Here is a 20011-nt window from a genome sequence, read left to right as displayed (position 1 = left end):
CCGCGGTTTTTGAGGGGGTGACACTGAGCAGTGGAGGTGCTGAGGTTTGTGGGTGGTCGCTCGGGGGGTCTGAAACCAGCCTGAGGCAAAGGCTCCTAAAAAACGTGCAGCTGCTTTGAGTTTTATCCCTTTTTTGATTAGCAAGTTTAGCTGCATCCCTCCTTCACCATGCCACTTCCACACGCCTTTTGCTGTGACTAATACCGTGCTGCTCTGTCCATTGGGGCCAACTGACCGGCAGGTTGGCTTCTCCATCAGATGCTAAAATGAATATTCTGCATTTTTTTGTGGAGGAGAAGGCACCAGCTTGGGCAGAAGCTGTGGAGGTGTTTGTGGCCTCCGCTGGGCAATGGGTAAAGCATGAACGTGATAAAAATGGCTCCAGAAAAACACAGGGCAGTGTGGCTTGGCTGCTGCAGCCAAGGGCATCGTGCCAGATGCTCTGCTGGTGGATGGAGCACCTGCATGGGCAGAGCTCAGTCCACAGCTCAGGGCAGGAGAGTCTGGAAAAACCCCGTGAGATGTTCCCGTAGGCAGCACTGTCTGCCCCCAAAGCGGGAGGAGGGCTGTGCAGGGTGAGGCAGGTTCGGGCTCCCCTGGGACCGGCTCTCCCTGCCCAGGGGTGCGAGGTGCAAATCTGCAGGTCTGTTGGAGGGCTCTGATTAGGAGGAATCCCAAGTGACCATCTCTGCTGTCAGGTGGGAAGCTCTGGAGGGAGCAGAGGTGGGGCAGGGACGTGTTCCCCACCAGTATCAGACAAAGCAGGCGTGGCCAAGTTGCTGTTACTGGCAATTTCAGTGAAACCAAGCCAAAACCGAGCCTTGGAGGACTTTGTTGCTCTTCTCTTTTATTTGGGAAGGTATTAGGGCCACACACAGTCTCTTTGGTGGTCTTCCTTGATATTGGGTGGATTCCCATTTGCTCTTCTCCCAGCAGGGGCTACCTTTGCTGGGATGCGACCGCAGGGCAGCTCCGCTGGCCGTTGGGATGCTCCTTGCCCGAGCCGGGTCCCCGTGAGCTGTCGGGGTTTGGGCTCTGGTCTGAAGACGGTGCAGAGAGGGACGTTGTGTGGGTGGTGGCTCCGTGCTTGCGGGTTTCGAGGGCCTTGCCTTTAGCCCCGTGTTTAATTGCGAGGTGCTTTGTGCGTCGTTGAGCCCCGGGCGCGCTCAACCTGCAACGCGTGGTGGTCCTTGCTCGCGAGACCTCGCCTGCGCTGGGAGAGACTTCCTCTGCATGTGGTGACCTTTTTTATTTGAAGGCAGGGTTGGTTGGTCTTAACTCAAGGGAATTTTTCCTCCCCTTTGGAAAATGCAATTCGGGTACCGGGTGTAAACGAGCTGAGCGGGATGAGCGTGTGCAGGGGTCTCCAGCAGGCTCGGTGGGGAGGAGGGATGGGGCTCAGTAACTGGAACTCTTTGCGGGGGGAAAGCTTTTGTTTTTGTCTCAGCTTTGCGCTCAGCCAGCCTGCCCACATTAGGGAAACATGAGCGTGAACGCACGAGACCTTATGCATTTTAAAATCTTCCCTCTCTGAGGGCAAGCTCCGGGTTAGCAGGTCAGCCGATTTAGGTGAACCGTTTAGCACGCATTAAAATCACAATTTATGCAATCTGCACTCTGGCTTTAAAAAGAGGTAGCAATCAGGTGCTTAATAAAATCACCTCCAGCTTTCCTCTTTCAGTTCACTGCAAATAAATGCCCTTTTTTTTAACATCATAAAAATGGATTAGGAGTAATTTTGAATTGTTATCCTAGCAAGATGTGCAGCTCGGGATATGCAGGCTTGTTCGGTGTGATTGAGGGCTGTGTATTTTGGTGCTTGCATACAGCCGGTGCCTGGGAGACCATTCAAATAAACATTTACTGGAACATCACATTGCATGTCTGAACGGCACAGAAAGGCTGATTGGCAGGTTCACTCCTTCTTTTTGTTTCTGTTCTTGGATGAAACAGCAAAACAAAATTCAGTGTGGCTTAAAAAAAAAAATTATATGGAAATGTGACTTTTTGCCTGACTCGTTACTTTTTTTTAACGCGGAAGAGTCAGAGATTTTAAAGTTATGGTTCCCACAGCAACTGTAATTCTCATCTCTTGTGTGTGTGTTATACTTTGCAGGACTGTATATGCTATTAAATTTATGCCCAATGCGTTTACATACGGCATGGCAAGCAGAGCAGCTGTGTATGACGGATCTGCATGGGCCAGATGAAGCAACCCTGCAGGAACCCCTCCTTTTAAACCCCGGGGCCAGATCCTGCACTCCTTTGCACCAGTATAAGCCCTTTTGGAGAGGGTGGTTCATGGGTGCTGTCCGCTCTGTGTACGGTTAGGTGACATGGTTGTGATAACGACAACAACAGAAGGCAGCGGCCCATCATCGCTGGAGCTTGGTGATGTTGTAAGAGCTGTGGAAAGAGGAGAAAAAAAGACATAATACGGTTCTCTTCGGGCCACAATTCAAGCAGCCATTCCTGCTCTGCAAAGTGCTGAGGCGTATGCTCTAGTCTCATGGACTGTTATGGGAATTAAACACAGATTTAAAGTTAAGCGTGTGGTTAAGCACCTTGGTGAAGCGTTGCTCAAATGGGGATTTGAAGCGTACAGGGAGAAAATGCTGTATTTTTTAGTAGATTTGCCCTGTAGCATTGCTGTCTTTTATGGAGAGGTGGGGTCGAGTGGTTTTGAGATCAGGACTGGATCCAGATCTCTTTAGAGTTGGTTTTTTTTTTTGTGGTGTGGGGTTTTTTTGTTGGTTTTTTTTTTTTGGTTGGTTGGTGGTTTTGGGGTTTTTTTTTGTTTGTTTTTGGGGGGGTGGTTTTTTTGGGTTTTTTGGTGTGGTTTTTTTTTTTTTTTTTTTTTTTTTTTTAAATCCTGGTGTTCATCTCTTCCTCACTATCCTTCATGCTGACTTGTTGTCTGTCCTTGGTGGTCTCATCGTCATGCTCTGCCTCAGTTTCCCTGCCTGATGCTTACCTGCCCATGGACTCATTTACTGAGCCCCGCAGCGCGTGGGGGTATGTGCTGTCAGAGGGTGGTTGAGATTCACGGGTGGGGTGGGCAACTTGTCCTCCGGACAAAAGCTGCCTGCTCTCAGGAGGGGCAGTTGGCAGGACCCCCGCGTCCCCGAGGCGTGCCAGCACTGCTCTGCGCTTTGGGCAGGTGACCTCCAGTGACTGAGATGTCCCAGCTCTCCCGGGAGCATTATGCTTTTTTGGCATTATGTTTCTTCTTGAACGATCCTTGCTGCAAGTCAAGCTCCCAACTTCTTGTGCCATCCACGCAGGAAGGAGAGTAAGCATCTTTCCATCCCTGGTTTACGTTGTCACATCCCTGCTGCTGGCAGAGGCTGCGTGAGGACCGAGCAGGCTTGGTCAGGTCTGCGCCCGCGGGAGCATCTCCCGCGACAGGATCCAGCACCTTCCCCAACTCCAGGTGCTATCGCTCCGTTTCTATCCATTGAGCCCTGCTTTCCTCTTGCAGGAGACGTGACTGCTTCTTGCAAAGCCTGTTTCCCAAAGCCCTGTTTCTCTGCTGTCCTCTCCCTCCTCGCCTGCATTCGTTTGGCTCTGACAACTCCTCCCTGCCCTCGTGTGCGACGTGCGTTAGTGGACGGGGTGATCCGGGGCCTCTTTCCTCTGCCGATCTCCTCTTATCACAGAGCTGAAGGGCTGTTGGTATTTCTGGGACCTCTTTTGCCTTTTTAGACGTGGTTGCAATGGGCCACTGTGTACGGACGCAAGAGGGGGAGGACGGAGAGGCAGACGGAGGTGCCGTGGGTGCAGAAACCTTGTTTTTTGCAGGGAACAGCCCTAACTCCCCCATTATGGGCATGACAGCCGGAGGCTGGTGTTATCCCCACTCTAGGGAAGAGGACACTATAAATTCCTTTCCCCAGCCCTGCTGTTTCTTTAAAGCCAAAGGGATCGTGTGCCATCTGCGGGTATGTCCTGTGCCCTGGCAGGGCGAGGAAGCAGCAGGGTGCAGAGGAGGTCATGAGAAATGCCAGTGCGCAGGAGAGGGAAGACTCTGAGAGATGTCTGCAGAGATCAGCCTTATTTTTCATCGTTAATGATCTGAAAGAAGGTGCAAACAGCATGTTAATTAAGATTTGCAGAAGAAATATTTAAATTGAGAGGTGCAGCAAAGAGAAAAAGAGCAATAAGGCAAAGGGAGAAGCTAGTGTGGTGCGGAGGTTTGATCTGGAAAGGGAAGAAGCAGACGCCGTGCAACCCAACATGTTAAATGTGGTATTTTGCTTCCAAAGCTCTCCTGAGTGCAGCTCGGTTGGGGTGCAGGTGTGGGGGTCCTGATTTGGGGTCTGGCCTGGCAAAGAGACCTGCTGGTGGAGCTGGGAGGGAGAGGATGGAGAGACCTGGGGCTGCCCCCGGCCAGCTTGGGCACCGATGGGTGTCTTCTCTGAGTTTGGCTGTAGCAGAGGGTTTGGCCGTGAGGATTGATTACCAATTAACAGGCACTGTTATAATGGCTAATGCGGATGATCCCAGCTCCGCTTCTGGTTGCGGTTTGCCTTGGGATGTGGCTTTGGAGGATCTGTGCCCAGGAGCAAGCCTCTGCCTGGTGAAACGGCATTTATAGGGTCTCTGTGCTGCCGTTGGCCATCGCTTTTAGTTAAATTAATTAGAAATCCGTTAGCTCAAATTACAGCATGGCTAAAACCTAATGCAAATGTTTGCTACACTTGCTCATTGAGCGCTGCTTTATTACAGCCCTCGGCAATGGCAGAGATGAGCCAGGAGAGGTTTGTGTACCGAGCTGCGGAGGTCCGAGGTTTGGTCCGTGCTGGTGGCATCTCCCCCTTCGGTGTGCCGTTCGGTGGACGTGCCTTACCTGCCCGCTTGTGTTCAGGGTCTGGTGGTGCTTTCTGTGTCTGGGTTGACCTGGGAGGGGATGAAATGCTTGAAAGAGAGGTAAGGTGCTCTAGAGCTGAAATGTGGGAAGGACAAAATTGGGGCAGTGGAAGACCAGACGGGACTGTGGGGTCATCTGCTCTGCCCTCCAGTGCCGCACAAGGCACAAGAACTCTCTGAAGCCCTTATTTCTCGTTTGAAATAAAGCATAACTTTTCTGAAAGCATCCAGGCTTGATTTAAAAAACAAAAAAAAATAAAAAAAAATTGACAGTGATGGATAATCCACTACAACCCTTGCTAAATTGTTCTAGTGTTTAATTACCTTCACGGCCAAAAAGGAAAGAAAGGAAAAAGTACACAGCGTGAAGAGCTCCGAGGATTGTGTGGTTATTGCTGATACCTATTTGCTTACCGTGGTTCACCCGCTGGGACGACGCAGGGCGATGTGATGCTCCGGCATCGGGGGTCCTGCTCGCCCCGGCTCTCTGAAGCCGCAGGGTGCGATGGGGGGGTCTTTGTGCAGGGTTTGTGCTGGGCAGAGCCCGGCTGTCCCGGGGGATCGTCCTTGGAGTGAGTGATGGCCCTGGGCTGCGAGAGCCCCATTTCACCCAGCAGCTGGTAGGTAGTGATGGGGCTGGTTGTCAGCACAATAATTGGTTTTAGATTTCATGCGGGAGCAATAGTGGCTTCAAAGTTAGAAAAGAAATCAGGATATTTTTTTTCCCCCAGGGCACAACCTTGCATCAGTGTTCAGCAGAAGCAGTAGTAGGGGTTCAGGTCAGCGCCGGGCTGAATGCTGTGCTGTTTTGCACCGCTTTTGCTTTGACGTGCAGAAGGGATGCTTTGGTGTAACAGGTCTGGCCAGCCCAAACCGTGTTCTCTTCCAGCCTGGGACCTTCTTCTGTGACTTCAGCCCTTTTTGGCGCAGTGGCTGGCTAGACCACAGGGCTTGCTTTCGTGACGGCTGGGCTGTGTCGCTGCGGTTGTGCTGCGTTTGACTGCAAAGCTGCAGGGCTGGCGGACTCCTACGGGGACCCACGCCACGTCCACCCCACTATGGGGAGCAGAGCTGACCAGGCAGAGTCAGGAAAGGCCGGAGCCTTTTGGAAGGAAGTTTGTCCAGATCCCAGAGGAGCAGCAGGATTCCCTCATCTTTCAGGGCTTTGGTAGGGAAGGGTGGTGGCTTGTGTTTGAAGAAGCACGTGCATCCTCTTGCTGCTCAGAAATTGTTCAGCATATGGGACGGATGCCCAAACAGTGATCGCCCTCCAGGTCGGCAGCTTGCCAGCCTTCATAATTTATATGAGCGCCTGATCTCTTGGTCTTCGAGGTGGCTTCTTCCATCGGTTTTCCTTTTGTACTTCAAATAAGTCCCAGCCTTGCTGCTTTCCAGCTTCAGCTGAGGTTTGCTCCAGTGCCGCGAGCCCTGCAGTTCTGCAGACGCATGGTTTGTCCCCACCAGCCCTCTTCTCCCCCATCCTCCTCCTCCTCCCCTGTGGGTCTCAGCCTCCGGCGCCCGGTGGCTCCTGCTCGGCCGGCGCAGGGCACGCGGGAGCGCGTCGGGAAGGACATTACGTGGGAGAATATGCATGTTCACAGCTCAGAGGATTAAAGGCCCGTGTTCTTATCACTGCAGAACAGAGTATTATAAATCCAGCCTTAGAATACCAAATCCCCGTGCGGCTCGGCCATTGTTTGGGAATATTAAAAAGCTCGGAGACAGAAATAATCAGTTTCCGAATGACACATTGTCAAATAAAACATTTCTCATATTATCCCTTCCTTCCCCTTTCTCTCTCCCGCTCCCTCAGTTGGATAATTTAACATGAAAAATAGATTAAAATGAGGCTGGCTTGAATGCCTCCTAAGTTAGACTCTTTTTTTTTTTCTTTTTTTTTTCTTTTTTTTTTTTTTTTTCCTTTTTCCCAGGAAGCTCTCCCAGCGTGTGTGGTGTGGTTAAACAAGCAGCTGCTGGCACAGGGTCAGAGACGAAAAGGAGCACGTTGAAACTGAGCTGCCTGCTGTGAGCCCATGAGTGCTCACCCGAGGGGCTGGCACGGGCACCCCTGGCCTTCCCCGGGCAGAGAGGGGACCGTTGTCTCGGTGGCTGGCAGAGCAGACATCTCTGGCTCATCCCCAAAGGATGCAGGAGCCATGGCCGGGTTGGGCTGGGAGCCCTTGGCTTCCTTGAGCCGACCCTGTCATTCCCGAGCTGCGGAGTGGGGGGGGAACGACACGCTAATAACCTCTGTGCCTTTACGCCTTTTTGTGATTTCTCCCAAGCAGAGAGATCTTTAATTTAATCTGCTGACAGGTTTATTTGCTCCAAGCCGTTTCCTGGGGGCAGACACAAGGTGAGCCCGCGCAGACAGATGCACGGCCCCGGCACTGCCGGGGGTGCCCGGACCCCTTTCCTGGGTCCAGCTGGCAAAGCTGCTTCTCGTGCAGGGCTTTCTCAGTCACCCTGGCCTTTTCTGAGCATCTGGGTTGTCGCGGGTTGTGCTTTCCCCGGGCGGGCGAGTGCCCGTGTGGCTGTGGGAGTGGAGTGCTCTGCCCTGCAGCCATTTCGCAGTTGCAGAGAGCGCGATGAGCGACGTCCAGCCGGGCAGCTCGGGGGCTTGGTGGTGAGGCCTCGGAGAAGGCTTTTCTCCGTAGTCACGTCCACGAGTGTTGTTCTGAAACGCTTCCGTAAGGCGAGAGCCCTCCTTTTGCTGGAAGGATGCCTGCGCTCAAGCCGGACCTGATGTTGCAGTGTGGTTCGTCGTGTTGAATTTCATGGCCCTGCTGTGTCCTTGTCACTGGGCTTCCCTTCTGGAGGGTCTGGTGTGCTGTGGTTTCTCTCCTGCAAAGCAGGCGTCCAAGGAAACGGCCCCTCTTCGGTGCCGCGGGGGTGCGGGTGGCTCATGCTGGGGAGCTTCCGTGATGCTCGGGGGTCTCTGTGCATCAGGTGCTGCGCAGACCCGAGGAAACACGTTTCTGCTCTTCCAGACTGATGTATCTGTGCTGTTTCTTGCTTCTGAGTGTGGAAGGCCAGGTAGGGTCCTCATCCCACTGGTGTTTCAGGTGCGCTGGTACTGCAGGGCATGAGCCCGGTCAGCTCAGCGAGCCCTGCCCTTCTCCCACACAGAGATCCCCGAGCATCTCCTGGACACCAAACTGCCTTTCCTGATGGTGCCTGTCACCTAAATTAGGGAAGTCAAGCTGAGCAATGTCCTCCTGAATCCCTGAGCCCTTCTCCCATTAGTGCCAATCTCGGGGGAGAGGCGGGGGGTTCTGATGGGAGATGCTGGGCTGGGTTCCTCTCTGTGGTGGGTCGTGGTGCCGGGATGGTCCAGGGAAGCATCTCTCCTCTGCTCCTGCTCCCAAGGCCTCTCCCCAGCTAATTCATCCTGTGAGCTGCAGTTTTGAATGCCACCTCTTTACAGCTGATCCTGTTTACAAGTTGGAGCCGCGCTCTGGGTACAGCATGGTGCTTTGTATCAAATGCAGAGGAAATACTTGCACGTCTCCGCTTTGCTTTTGCACGCTCTGTAAAGTTCTGGGCTGTGGCATCTACTGTGCCAAAGAAACGCCTGCCCTGCCCTGGCTGTTCCGTGTCATGCTGCAAAGCCCCGATTGCTCACACCACTCCTGATTTACATGCCCTGCTTTGCTTGTCTTCCACGGGATAAAATTGCTCCGACGCTTCGGAGATTAAGAGGCTGGAAGCTGGCACAGGCACAGCTCTTGCCGGTGCGGGGCTGAGCGACTGTGGCTGAATTTAACCTCCAGCACAGCCAGACGCAGGGCTGGCTCCCTTTGGCACTTCCCAGCCTGGCTCCCTTGGGAGGCCACTTCCACAAACATATAGATATTTATGAAGTTTATTTTTTTTGGTAAAGATACTGTTTTTTTTATTTTTTATGGTGACGTAGTTGGGAGCTGTATTGAATAAAATTTGGAGGTGGGGGAAGAGGAGAGCTTTGCAGAGAAGGTCTTGGTCTGGAATATGTTGTGCTGTGCCCCCAGGTCTGCAGGTGAAATCTCGTTGAAACCATAGGCAAATCACAACCAGAAGTGATGGAGCCGGAGTAACCGTGCCCTGGGGAGCGGCGGTTGCAACAAATGGCACCACGCACCGTTGTTTGTGTGAAATGTTGTGTGTCTCTGGTGAGGCTTTACTGCTCCCGTGTCGGCGGCTGGGTTGTTTTAATGAGTTTTTTTTCTCCTAAGTGGTGGGATGCAATTGCCTCCTTTCCCATCTCCCCGTGCAGGGTGGGAGGGGGGGCTCACCCACCTCGGGCCACTGTGCGTGTGGGTGAGCTGGGGGGCTGCGGGGACCCGAGGGCTGTGTGGTAAGGACAAAGTCCCCGGGAGAGCGGGCCGAGTCGCTGTGCTGTCCCCAGCTAAAGGACACCTCTGGCACCCTGCTCCACCTGCCCGTGATGTCCTGCCCCAGAGGTGGCCGCTCTGTGAACCCGCCTGTGTGCGGTTCGTGGAGCGTTGATGAGAGGGTGCTCTGGGGGTGGAAGAGGAGAGGGTCCGTGGACACTGGCTGCAGCATCTCCTGACCCATCCCTGTGCCCCGTGCATCTCCTGACCCATGCTCTTTGCTCTCCTCTGCAGGGTGGGCTGATTGCGCTGCTCCTGCTCCTCTTGGTCTTCATGGTGGCTCTGTATGCCCAGCGGCGCTGGCACAAGCGCCGCCGCATCCCGCAGAAGAGTGCCAGCACGGAGGCCACCCACGAGATCCACTACATCCCCTCGGTGCTGCTGGGCCCTCAGGCCCGCGAGAGTTTCCGCAACTCGCGCCTCCAGGCCCACAACTCGGTCATCGGGGTGCCCATCCGTGAGACCCCCATCCTGGACGACTATGAGGACGAGGAGGAGGAGGAGACCCCGCGGCGGGCAGAGCCCAGCACCAGGGAGGATGAATTTGGCAGCCAGGTGACGCGGACGCTGGAGAGCCTGGGCCGGGGTGGAGAGGAGAAGCCTGACTATGAAAAGAAAGGTTTGTGGCTTTTCCCTCTTCTCTTTCCCTCTCCCATCCCCTGCCAGGGTGTCTGTCCTGCGCGGTGTCACCTAGAGAGGGTGGCTCATCCATATATAGCCCCTGTCGCTGGCACTTGGCTCTCCAGGCTTTGGTCCTCAGCTGCCATCTACAAGGTGGTTTGCAGACCTTGTCCTGGAGCTGCCTTTCCTGAGAGGGGAATCGCCTCTGGATGGTGCTGGGGAAACTGAGGCACAGTAGCTGTGAGCTCTCAGCTGTCATTGCCAGCCCCAAGGACCAGGTCCCTTGCTCTCGCAGCACTGCCTGACTGTGCTTTGCTGGTGGTTCAGGTGCCGTGGGAGCATGGGAGCTGTGTGCTTGGGAGCTCCACGGAGATATGGACTCATAGGATTTGACCCATCTCCTTTGTCAACATCCTCTTCCAAAACCAGTCTCCTGTTTCCAACGTGAGCCTGCCCAGCGCGATGAGATGGGAAGCTGGTGGCTCTGCTTTCAGGCTTGGTGGTGTATCTTGTCCTAGCAATGGCAGAGACCGCTGTGAGACACCCGGCGGGTTAGGAGATGCCTGGCTGGCAGAGCAGAGCTGGCATTTCCCCAGGGAGGGAGTTGCTCTTTTGCCCTGGATTTGTGCAGCGCCGTGCACGGGGCAGCACAGAGGAGTTGTTTCTGCTGTTCCAGCAGCACCGGAGCTCCTGTCTCCTCAACAGGATGGGAATGCTGGGATTCATCCTAACTTATTGCCGTGGGTGAGTGCTAGCACATGGGCATCAATCAGGCCAGTCTTTACTCTCTAGGTGGCAGAGATGTTCATTGCCTTGCTGTCGAGTAGGGCATCAGTTCTAGCGAGCGAATGTGTCGGTGCGCTGGGGCTCCGCCAGCCTGCTGAGCCTTGATGCTCCTCGGAGAGCTGCTCCATAAAGCTGTATTTTCCACTAGCGGCAAAACATCCCCTGTGCTTTATTCTCTGAGCAATCAGACAAATGATCCTGTAGTCACCCGCAAACAAAGTCATCAGGGCTGTAGATTTAAGGCAAGCACATAGGAGCCCTGTGTGGAGTCGGAAATGACAGATCAGAAAATTCTCATTGCGGGAAGAAGCTCAGAGCAGAATCCATGTGGATCTGATGGATGGATACAGACCCCAAATGTGAACCATTTCCCACCCGTGGCGTTTGGCATGGCAGGTAGAGTGTTATATAGCATCTGTAGGTCAGAGTAGAAAGAAGCCTATACAATTCCATAGGTGTGGGTTCTGGCTGCTGCCTGTCCCTATGGTGCTGACTGCTTGTAAGGTATAATATTGGATAATGCCGCTGTTGTAAGGTATAAATCCCCTGGTAGTAGCCGCGGGGAGCTGGGCAGCAAGAGCTGGGCTGGGGTGCCTGTTCCTGAGCAGGCGAGGTGCTGTGGATGCTTTGTGCCTTCCCTGAAGGTGCAGGGCTGGGATTTGGAGGAGTTCTGGTTCCCCCTCCCCAAAGCTCTGCCCAGCTCAGAAAGAAAGTATCGATGGCGTAAAGCGATCCAGTATAGGCACAGCGAGTAGCCAAAGGTTGGACACAATGGGATGGACAGAGACAGGGTCCTCTGTGGTCACAGTGGACGTGATGGCACCCGCTGCTGGCCATACCAGGTATGCGGGAGCAGAGGAGAGCCCATATGGACAGGGCTTAGCGGTGCTCCTGCAGGCTGAGCAGCTGGAAAGACACGTTACCTGCCTGGACAGCTTCTCCTGGGAGAGGAGGAGAGACCAAACTGTGGGTGACAGATCCTGGTGGTGTCTCTTAATGCACTACTGGACGGCGCTCAGGAGCTCTAGGAGGAGGCAAGTGTGAGAGCCTGTATAAAGCAGTCTAGACTGGCTTCTCTTTATTTAGTTATTCTCTTAACTGCAAATAAAACTCGTGCTGCTGAACCATGTTGTTCTGTTCTCTGCACTTGGAGAACCGTCGCCGAGAGGGCCAGACAGGGTCTGGGTGCTGCCCCCCTGCCTGTGCACAGGGATGGAGGGACTGCAGGCTGCATGGGTACAACTACGTGACTCGGGGGGATGCTTCTCCTGCGTGGAGAAGAGCAGCGCTTTCCCCAGAGCGTTTCAGCTAATGCACACTTGATTGCCTGCATTTTTAAAGTCTGTCTCAGAAGCTGCAATACCCACCTCTGCTTATTGAAATGTCATTAGTAGCCATTTAATATTGTTCACCTGCAATGCACAGTAAAATATATGTGAATAAACAAAAGCAAAGTACGTTAGTGCTAATTGCTGAGTGACTGCAGCAGGAGCAAGGAAGGGATGTGCCGGCTTGCTCTGTGCAGCGAAGGGGCTTTTGGGTGACGCTGGACCCATCTGTCCCTTCTTCTGTGACCGTGCGGGATTCCCGTAAAGCCTGAACAGTCCCTGTTGGAGCACCCATGATGGCTGTGCTGGGGGACAGGGATGGGGACAGGGACTCTCCTCAGGTCTGTGGAGGAGATTGCGGCTCCAAGCAACAGAGCCAGGGAGAGCCCAGATGATGCATTGTGTTTGGAAAGGAGGTCTCTGCACTCGTGATGGTCGTAAGTGGTGGCTGAGGTTGTGTTTCTTCCACCCGTAAAGTGCTTTTTACTCTTTCCTCTTTTAAACAAGATTATTATGACGGCGATGGTTATCGTTGCTCAAACAAACACGGAGGTGCCCAGGGGTCCATCTGCCGTGCTCGAGTGCTGATCTGAGCATCCCTGTTGGCATCCCCCTTTGTGTACGGCTGGCTGTTACCGGCCCATGGTGTTAAGAGATGTTTCCCCAACCCTCTGCTCGGTGAGAATGAACAAATGAATGCCTTCATATATCGTAACTGAGCTACCTTTTTTGTTCTTTCATATTCTCTTCTTTGTTTTGCTTTTCTATAAATTATTTAGAGTTGTGTGACTGGGGAAGACAGCAGTAACTGCATTTCAGTCCTCTTCAAAACATAATAGTAAACAAGATCTAGGGCAGAATATTAAACTATCTGAGGGCTTCAGGAATTGGCAATAAAGAACTTCTTATACTGACTGAAAAATCCCCCAAGCTGGGGCTGCAAGAGCTATGCCACGCTGTGAAATATGTTCGCAAATGCTCCCACCAGTTCAGGTTGTGATGCCGTCGGGCTTTGCACCTTGGATCGAGGCAGTTTTGTGCCTTGCCTGGTCTGATCCTTCCAAACCGAGCCGGTTCACCGTGTGTTTCCTCTCAGACGGGCACTTTTCCGTCTTGGATGAGGCTTTGCTCAAGGAGTCAAGCTATGGTATGCGCTAGTTACTCATCTCTGCTGAAGCTGGTCAGAGTCTGGATTGCCAAGGACAAGGTGGCTGTAGTTCAGATCTAGGATTTCTAGACTAGAAATAGAACTATAAGTGCTGTGGGCTTTGCACTCTGGCCTGGTTTGCACACGTGTGGGAAACACGGTGGTTCGGGAGGCGTTGGATGTGCTGCGCATACAGGCGCTTCGACCTGCCCGCGAGCAGCAGATGCAGCTGGGATTCCCGCGGGATGCGGCAGGTGGGGTGGAGAAACTCTGCAGTTGGTGTGAGCAAACACCGCGTACCTGGAGATCCCGTGGGGCTGGAAATCAATTCTGCTCGGGCACAGTTTTACAGGTAGATCGAAGATGGATGCGTCAAGGGAAACCCAGCTGGAGCATGGCCCTAGCTCAGGGACAGGGTCAGCCTTCCCTCTGGTGCCTGGCTGCATGGCTGGAGCCGCCAGGTTTCGGTGCGATCACCGGGGCCGGGTGAGGAGCTGTGCCCGCATCCCAGGGAGTCCGTCAGTGCCCGAGGGAAAAGCTCTTCTTGCTGCTCTTGCAGTGTAGCGTTGTGATAAGACATCAGCTGGGACTTGTCAGCGGGCTCCAAATGGTATCGTCACTGGGGCTGTCACTAGAGGCTCTTTCAAGTGTCACTTCCCAGCATTAATTACCAGGGATGGCAAATCCAATGAAGATGGAGCATTTTGGCTCGCCCTCCACCTGCCTGCGCTGCTTGCTTTCCCCCACGTGCTGGGCAGTGATTGATTTGCAGGTGCGGAGTTGCGCTGGCGGCGGCTGCTTTCCATCATTTGGGATTTGCGCACCCTGTGCTGTGTGGCTGTTGGGCTCGATTGCCCTTTCCGCGAGGAAGAGCGTGGTTTCCCATTCCCCACGTGTTGCTTCTGGATATATCGGGTCAGGTAGGGAATTGTACTGGATGACACTATGTACAGCCCTGCGCAATGGGAGAGAAGTCCCTGCCTGGGAGGTGGAGCAGCAGAAATGTTTTGCAAATCATGGGCAAGCAGAGCACAGATCAGCAAGCCAAACTTTCCTCCCAAGTCTGAGGCAGTGCTCTGCAGCAATGCGGATGGGAGGGCTGCTCCTGCACAGTGCCGGAGCATCTAAAGTGAAGCCCAGCACAAACAAAACACGGGAGCAATGTGCTGAATAATGACATCTAGTGACAAGCGCATCTGAGTGATAAAGTTAATGAAATTACAGGTTCTGACCTGATACCAGGCTCTGCTGCGGGTAGATAAACAGCAGGGCAAAGATGAGATGTTTATTTCTCCCTAGCTGCAGTTGTAATCTGGATGTGCTGTGCAGGGCCATTAACATTATTACTGTTATGCAAAATCATTTTTGACTTGGGGGGAAGTGGGGGTGGGGAAGAAAGAAAGAAAAATCCCCCAACTCCCTAGAAAATGGAAAGCTGACAAAATTAGAATTGCAGCAGGAGCACAAACTGACCTGGTGACATTGCGCAGAGCCCAGATGAATTTAGACAGAAGAAAAATTCGAGGCAGTTTAAGGAGAAAAGTAGTCTTTTTTCTATTAATATAATAAAATGAAATGGAGTGAGGAAGGAGGCAATAGCCAGGCAGTCCTAATTAGCCAAAAGGATGCCTTTGTGCTGGTGCGGAAAGGGAGCCATGCCCTCTCCTCGTGGCTTTGGGTTCTCTCTGGCAATTAGAAGGTCTCCAGGGGTTTCGTGCCCCGTGGGCATGCGTGGTGCCGAGTGGGGTCTGCTGGTGTGGGGTGGGGTTTCTGGGGTCTTGGTCTTTGCTGGGGAGACCCCTATGTCTGAACCCAGTCCCTGTGCGTACACAGCACTCTGTGATTAAGGGGATTTGGGTAAATTTGTGCAGGTGATGTCACTGTCCTCACTGCCTCTGTCCTCACTTCTCTGGGTAGTTTCCAGTCCATGCTCCCGATGATTTCTGCTCTCCTGCCTTTCCCGAGCAGATGGCCTCAAGCTCTCCAGCCCTTTGGGAATTCCTAACTTGCTTTTATCTTTTAACACACCTGGCGCTCATCTTTACCGACACGGTTTCATCCTACAGCGGCAGGAGCCCTTTGCTTCTGTCCATCAAGTGCTGTTTGAGGGGGTTCGGCCCCCAGTCCATTCCAGGCAGCACCACTACGTCTCCAGATGAGACACGTTGGATACACAGAGATGGAATTAGTAAAATGAAGGCAGATAAAAGTCCAGCAAGCCTGAATATGGGGTTACCCACAAGTTTCCCAATGAGAAGATCTTGCCAAACCAAATCTCTTAAGGATCAGTGAGAAGCAGAACTTCTGCCTGGTGAAAACTGAGGAGAAAATAGATGTCAGACTTGAAAATCGAGTATCTGCAATTCCAGTCCTGCAACAAAGGACCCATCTTTATTTTCTCAGTTTCTTTCATGTTCAAAAAAAGAACTTTTCAAGCAGCCTTTGTGCTGGCTTCACAGACTCTGCAGTCTAGGTATGGCCTCCAAGTCTAGACAGGAGACAGGACTTATTACCGATGGTAGCGATGATTAATACCGTAGGCATATCAAAGGCATGGTTGTGCAGTCATCTTGAATTCATATCTCCTGGACTTTCTTCTCACCTGCTGTGTTAACTTAGGTAAACCTCTGAAGTTTCTCTTACTTAATCCATGGATGCTCTTCTCTGTAGTGATAGCGAGAGGCTTTTGAGCATGCCTGGGAGATGGTCTGGCACCTAGAATGAACCTGGAGATGTAGCTCCAGCTCCACTTTGCCACTGGCTGCTTTGGTAACCCATGTCATGTCACTTAATGGTCCAGTCCTCATCTGTGAGTTGGAGAGGGGAACCAAGCCAGACAGCAGACAGGGCAGCATGAGGAAACGTTGAGAACTGCTAATGTAAGGGGCTGTGGTCCCAACACCCTCCCAGCCAAACTGCTCTGGGTGATGCAGTCCAGGGGAACTGCGGGAGCAGGGTTTTTGGCAGGGGAGACAGATAGCTTAGGTTTGCGATAACAGCAAAAGGCAGGCAGGGGATGAGGAGACGGAGCTTCCTATGCCACCCGCCAACGCTGGAGCAGCTGTTCTGGTGGCTGCATCTCAGTCATCATCTTCGCCTCCCAGTGAAGACTCCTCTAGGGAGAGGTAAGGCAGCGCTCTGGCCCGAGGGCACGATGTCAGGGCTGGGGAAAGGGACATTTGGGCGGCTGAGATGTGGAATAAGAGGGCAGGTAGTTAAGCTGTGCCCTAGAGTTGCTGTTCATTACGGATATACGAGCTCTGCGGTATCCTGGAGGTGAGGTTTAAAGACAGGTTGTGGGTCAGAGGCGATGCCCTTGTAATGGGCAGGGCGGTGGCGGTGTCCTCCCTGATGGAGAACGGAGAGCCCGTGGGCACTAGGAGTGAGATGACTGGCCTGACGTTGCCGTCCCCGAGCTGACAGACAGCATCCTCGAGGGGACGGTGCCCGGCCGGGCTCGTGGCTGACCGCCGGCAGGGAGATCGCCGCCGTGCCGCGGCGTGCGTCCCTGGTGCCCACGCCGCCGTGCCGGGGCTGGGAGCCGCTGTCTGCAGCTGCCGCTCGCTCGGGTAGGCAGATGCAGTGCCCCCCTGAATCCAAGCATTAACCGGAGGCTTTCTGAGCCTTTAATAAATAAAACGACGGCTTAATGTTTGCTGGGACTGGAGGCTAAAATGGGACAGTACGTCAGGCTGGCATCTGATATGTCTTGAGGCTCTGTCTTCTTTCCAGTGACCTGATGGGATCGTGACCCTCTTTGTACGTGATCAGCTTTTCCCAGCTCTAATCCCCGCCAACTCCTTGCGTAATTTACAGAGGCCTTTGAAAATGGATATTCACATAGCTTGCCAGTGGAAAGTGTTTTTTGCAGTCCGCTATTCCTGGCTGAAAAACCCTGCTGCAAATTTCAGCTTTAAAGAAATAATAAAAAAAAAAAATTGAGGCCCAACAGGGTAGGAATTGGGTCCCAATTCAGGAAAGCATTTGAGCACGTGCTTAGCCAGTGTCTCTAGTTATTAGAGAAATTAAACAGGTTTTTAAGTCCAACATGCTTAATTCCAACTGATTTGAGTGCATTAACAAAGAGAACAGGGGCTCCAGTTGCAGAGTTTACAACAGATATGCCATTGGGTCCTTCAGTTTTATGGTGATGCCAGCTCTGACTTTAATGTTGATTTGAAAATGTCCCTACCTGCCAGGAAAAAGCTTTGCTTTCCAGAGAGATAAACACAGTCATAATTAATATATTAATATGTTAATTTCCTTTGAGCTCTGAATGCAGAGCTGCCAGGCTGGAGTTTTAGGTTTGTTTTGATCATCCTGTCACATCGAACTGGTTGCCTCCATCCCAAATTTGGGTTGTCCTCACCAACGTGGGGGGAGGGAATGATGGTCTCTTGGCCTGGTGGTCCTGCGGGACACGCTCCCCATCCTTTACGTCCCCCAAGAAAGTGGCCTAAGGCAGTATCACAGATGTGCAGGAGCGTGCCCAGGAGGTCTCCCCAACAAGAGCCGTATCCGACGTGCCTCCTGCCTCCAGCAGTGGGTCAGAAGGGATGGGAAAGCTCCCGGGGGCTGGTGGTCTCCTTTGGTCCTGCGACCCCTTGGCCGAGGGAGATGCTGTGCTGCCATGTGCTTAATGACTGATTAAGGCTTAAACATCTCGGGCCAGCCAGGGCTCTTCCTGGCCTACAGCGAGTGTTGCTGTTGAGAAAAGGCTGGTAGGTTGGATTTCCTGCTGTGGTTTTCTTGTTTTTCTTCCCTCCCTTCGCTATATCCCGCTCACTGATTTCATGAGACAGAGAAGGGAAGAAGCAGATGGAAAAATGGCTTCCGATGGTGCCGTAGGGAATGGAAGAGAAAAGGGGTGTTTTAATATGCCAATATTTTGCTGAGCATCCCAAAGGGGTGGCGTTTTTTTTTTTAAGTCCTGCTAGTTTATCACTGCTTTGCAAGGCTTGGGCTGGTCTCATCCCGACACTGCACGACATCTTGTGAGAAGAAATACCTGGGGTCATCCCCTCTCCCAGCCACAGCCACGTGGCTTGTGACTCCTCAGGTCAGCAGCAGCTCTTTTAACGTGGGCTTTTATTGGGTTTTGTGGGGCTGCTGATGCCTGGTGGAGATGTCGTGGCAGTTGCGTGTGCAATAGCCCTGTTTTCCCAGATGTCCAAAGTGTTTTTCATCCAGGCTAAATCACAAGCTCACAGAAGATAAGCTGTGAAGTTTTGGCTGTCCAAGGAAAACAAGCCATCAGGAACTATATTTATATAAATGCCAGGCGCGCATTGTTCATCACTTTGTGCACTGCTATGAATGTTTGATAAAGCACTACATTATTTAAGGCATGGCTGGGTTGTAGGCCAGTTGTTGACCAGGATTAACTTTAAGATGGGGTTTTTTTTGGCTTTGGTTTTTTTTTTTTTTACTTTCCCCCACAGTGCAAAATCTGAAAAAATAATGTGGTGGCTGTTTATTCCCCTTGGGAGACCCTGAGGGATCTCAAGTGTCCTCTCCTCTCCTGGGTTTCCGTGCTGGGTTGCATCTTGCAGCTGCCTTGCGTGCAACGCAGAGGACCTGGGAGAGCTTCAGCTCTGCCCAGGGCTGTCCTTCCATGGTGTCAGCATGGAGCAAAAACCTGCTACCGGTTTCTGAAGTCAGGGTGACCAGGAGAAGAGGGTCTGGGGTCTGGGATGAAGAACAATCTGACAATGTTCCCCATTTCTGCTGGAAATATATAGATGCTAGTGAGCAATCGGGCAGCCCCTGGGATGCGTGGCTTAGAGCTGAGGCTGCTCCGGGTCCTGTCACCTGCATGAGAGTGATGGGTTTGTCTCGGTCCATGATGCTCAGTGCTCCTTCACCTTGGCTTTTAGCAGCCTTGCGGCTCTGCCGGTCGGTGTGTACGAGACGTTCTCCCCATCGGTCCGTACCGGTCTTATGGGTTTTATGGGGGGGGGGAGCGGGGAGGGCAGCCGCAGCACCAGCTCTTCGCTCTGTTTGCATCTCCTCTTCCTATCAGTTGTGTTTTACCTGGCTACGGCACCGAGACAGTTAGTTTTGTCAGCTGGCTCCTAAGGAAGATGGATCGAGGCCGGGCACCTGCGCTGATATTAGGTCTGCAGGCACCTTCCAGCCCCATTTATCATTAGGCAGTGACCTACCCGAAGGACCAGCGGGAGAGGAAACTTATTAACAAGGTGCTTCAAATCAATCCTTTCTGACGGCCCCGCTGAGTTACAGCGTTTGCTGTGACTCACCCATGGGGTCCTGCAGGGTCTGGCTGTGCTCGGCCTCTCTGCCTCACCCCCGTGGCTTGGAAATAGTTTGCTTTTGATAGCCTGGGCTCTCTGGGCATTCCCTCAGCTCCAGGTCTTCTCCTGAGCTAACAAAACCGGCTCTCGGCTCCTTCTTTCCTGCACCCGTGTGCTCCCCGGTGTGGGAGAAGGTCGGTCCCTGCCACGGCAGGGGGGCTCCTTCTGGTGGTGGTTGTGCCGCGCGTGCACGGCTGAAGCTCCTTGGCCCCATTGCAATACGGGGTTTTGGTGGTTCGCCCTTCTCGGGGTTGACGTTGCTCCCTTGTTCTCCCCAGCATGTGGCACTGGGTTGCCGGTACCATGAGAAGGTATCACCTTGCTGGTTGGGCGAAGGAAACTTAATTTCCGACTAACAAATTTGTTCCGCACCGCGCTGCCGAGCAGGGAGCTGGGTAGTGCTTGAGACCGGAGAGGGGCCGCTGCGCCACGTTTCCCACCCCGGTTTGCCGGCCGTTGCTGTTCTCTGCCCGTACCCATCCCTAGGGGTGCTGGGACTCGCTCACACTCATCTTACAGATGCCAAAGTGCTGCTGCCTCCACGTTCATCGCCCAGCGGCGGTTCCTCGGCCA

The 20011-nt window shown here is 53.1% G+C and overlaps 1 protein-coding gene across 3 annotated transcripts in view; it reads left to right on the top strand.

Moving 5' to 3' along the window:
• Window positions 1-20011, top strand: part of ASTN2 (astrotactin 2) — a 362574-nt gene that overhangs the window by 83791 nt on the left and 258772 nt on the right. For all 3 annotated transcript variants that reach the window (XM_029999952.1, XM_029999953.1, XM_029999955.2), the window contains exon 3: window positions 9477-9861. In XM_029999952.1, coding sequence (XP_029855812.1) covers window positions 9477-9861 — 385 coding nt within the window. The remainder of the gene's footprint in view (window positions 1-9476; window positions 9862-20011) is intronic.

The sequence above is a fragment of the Aquila chrysaetos genome, chromosome 24 (assembly GCF_900496995.4).
Source record: "Aquila chrysaetos chrysaetos chromosome 24, bAquChr1.4, whole genome shotgun sequence".
NCBI classification, from domain to species: domain Eukaryota; kingdom Metazoa; phylum Chordata; class Aves; order Accipitriformes; family Accipitridae; genus Aquila; species Aquila chrysaetos.
Note: the sequence above shows the minus strand (reverse complement) of the source record. Positions and strands in the feature narration are given on the sequence as shown.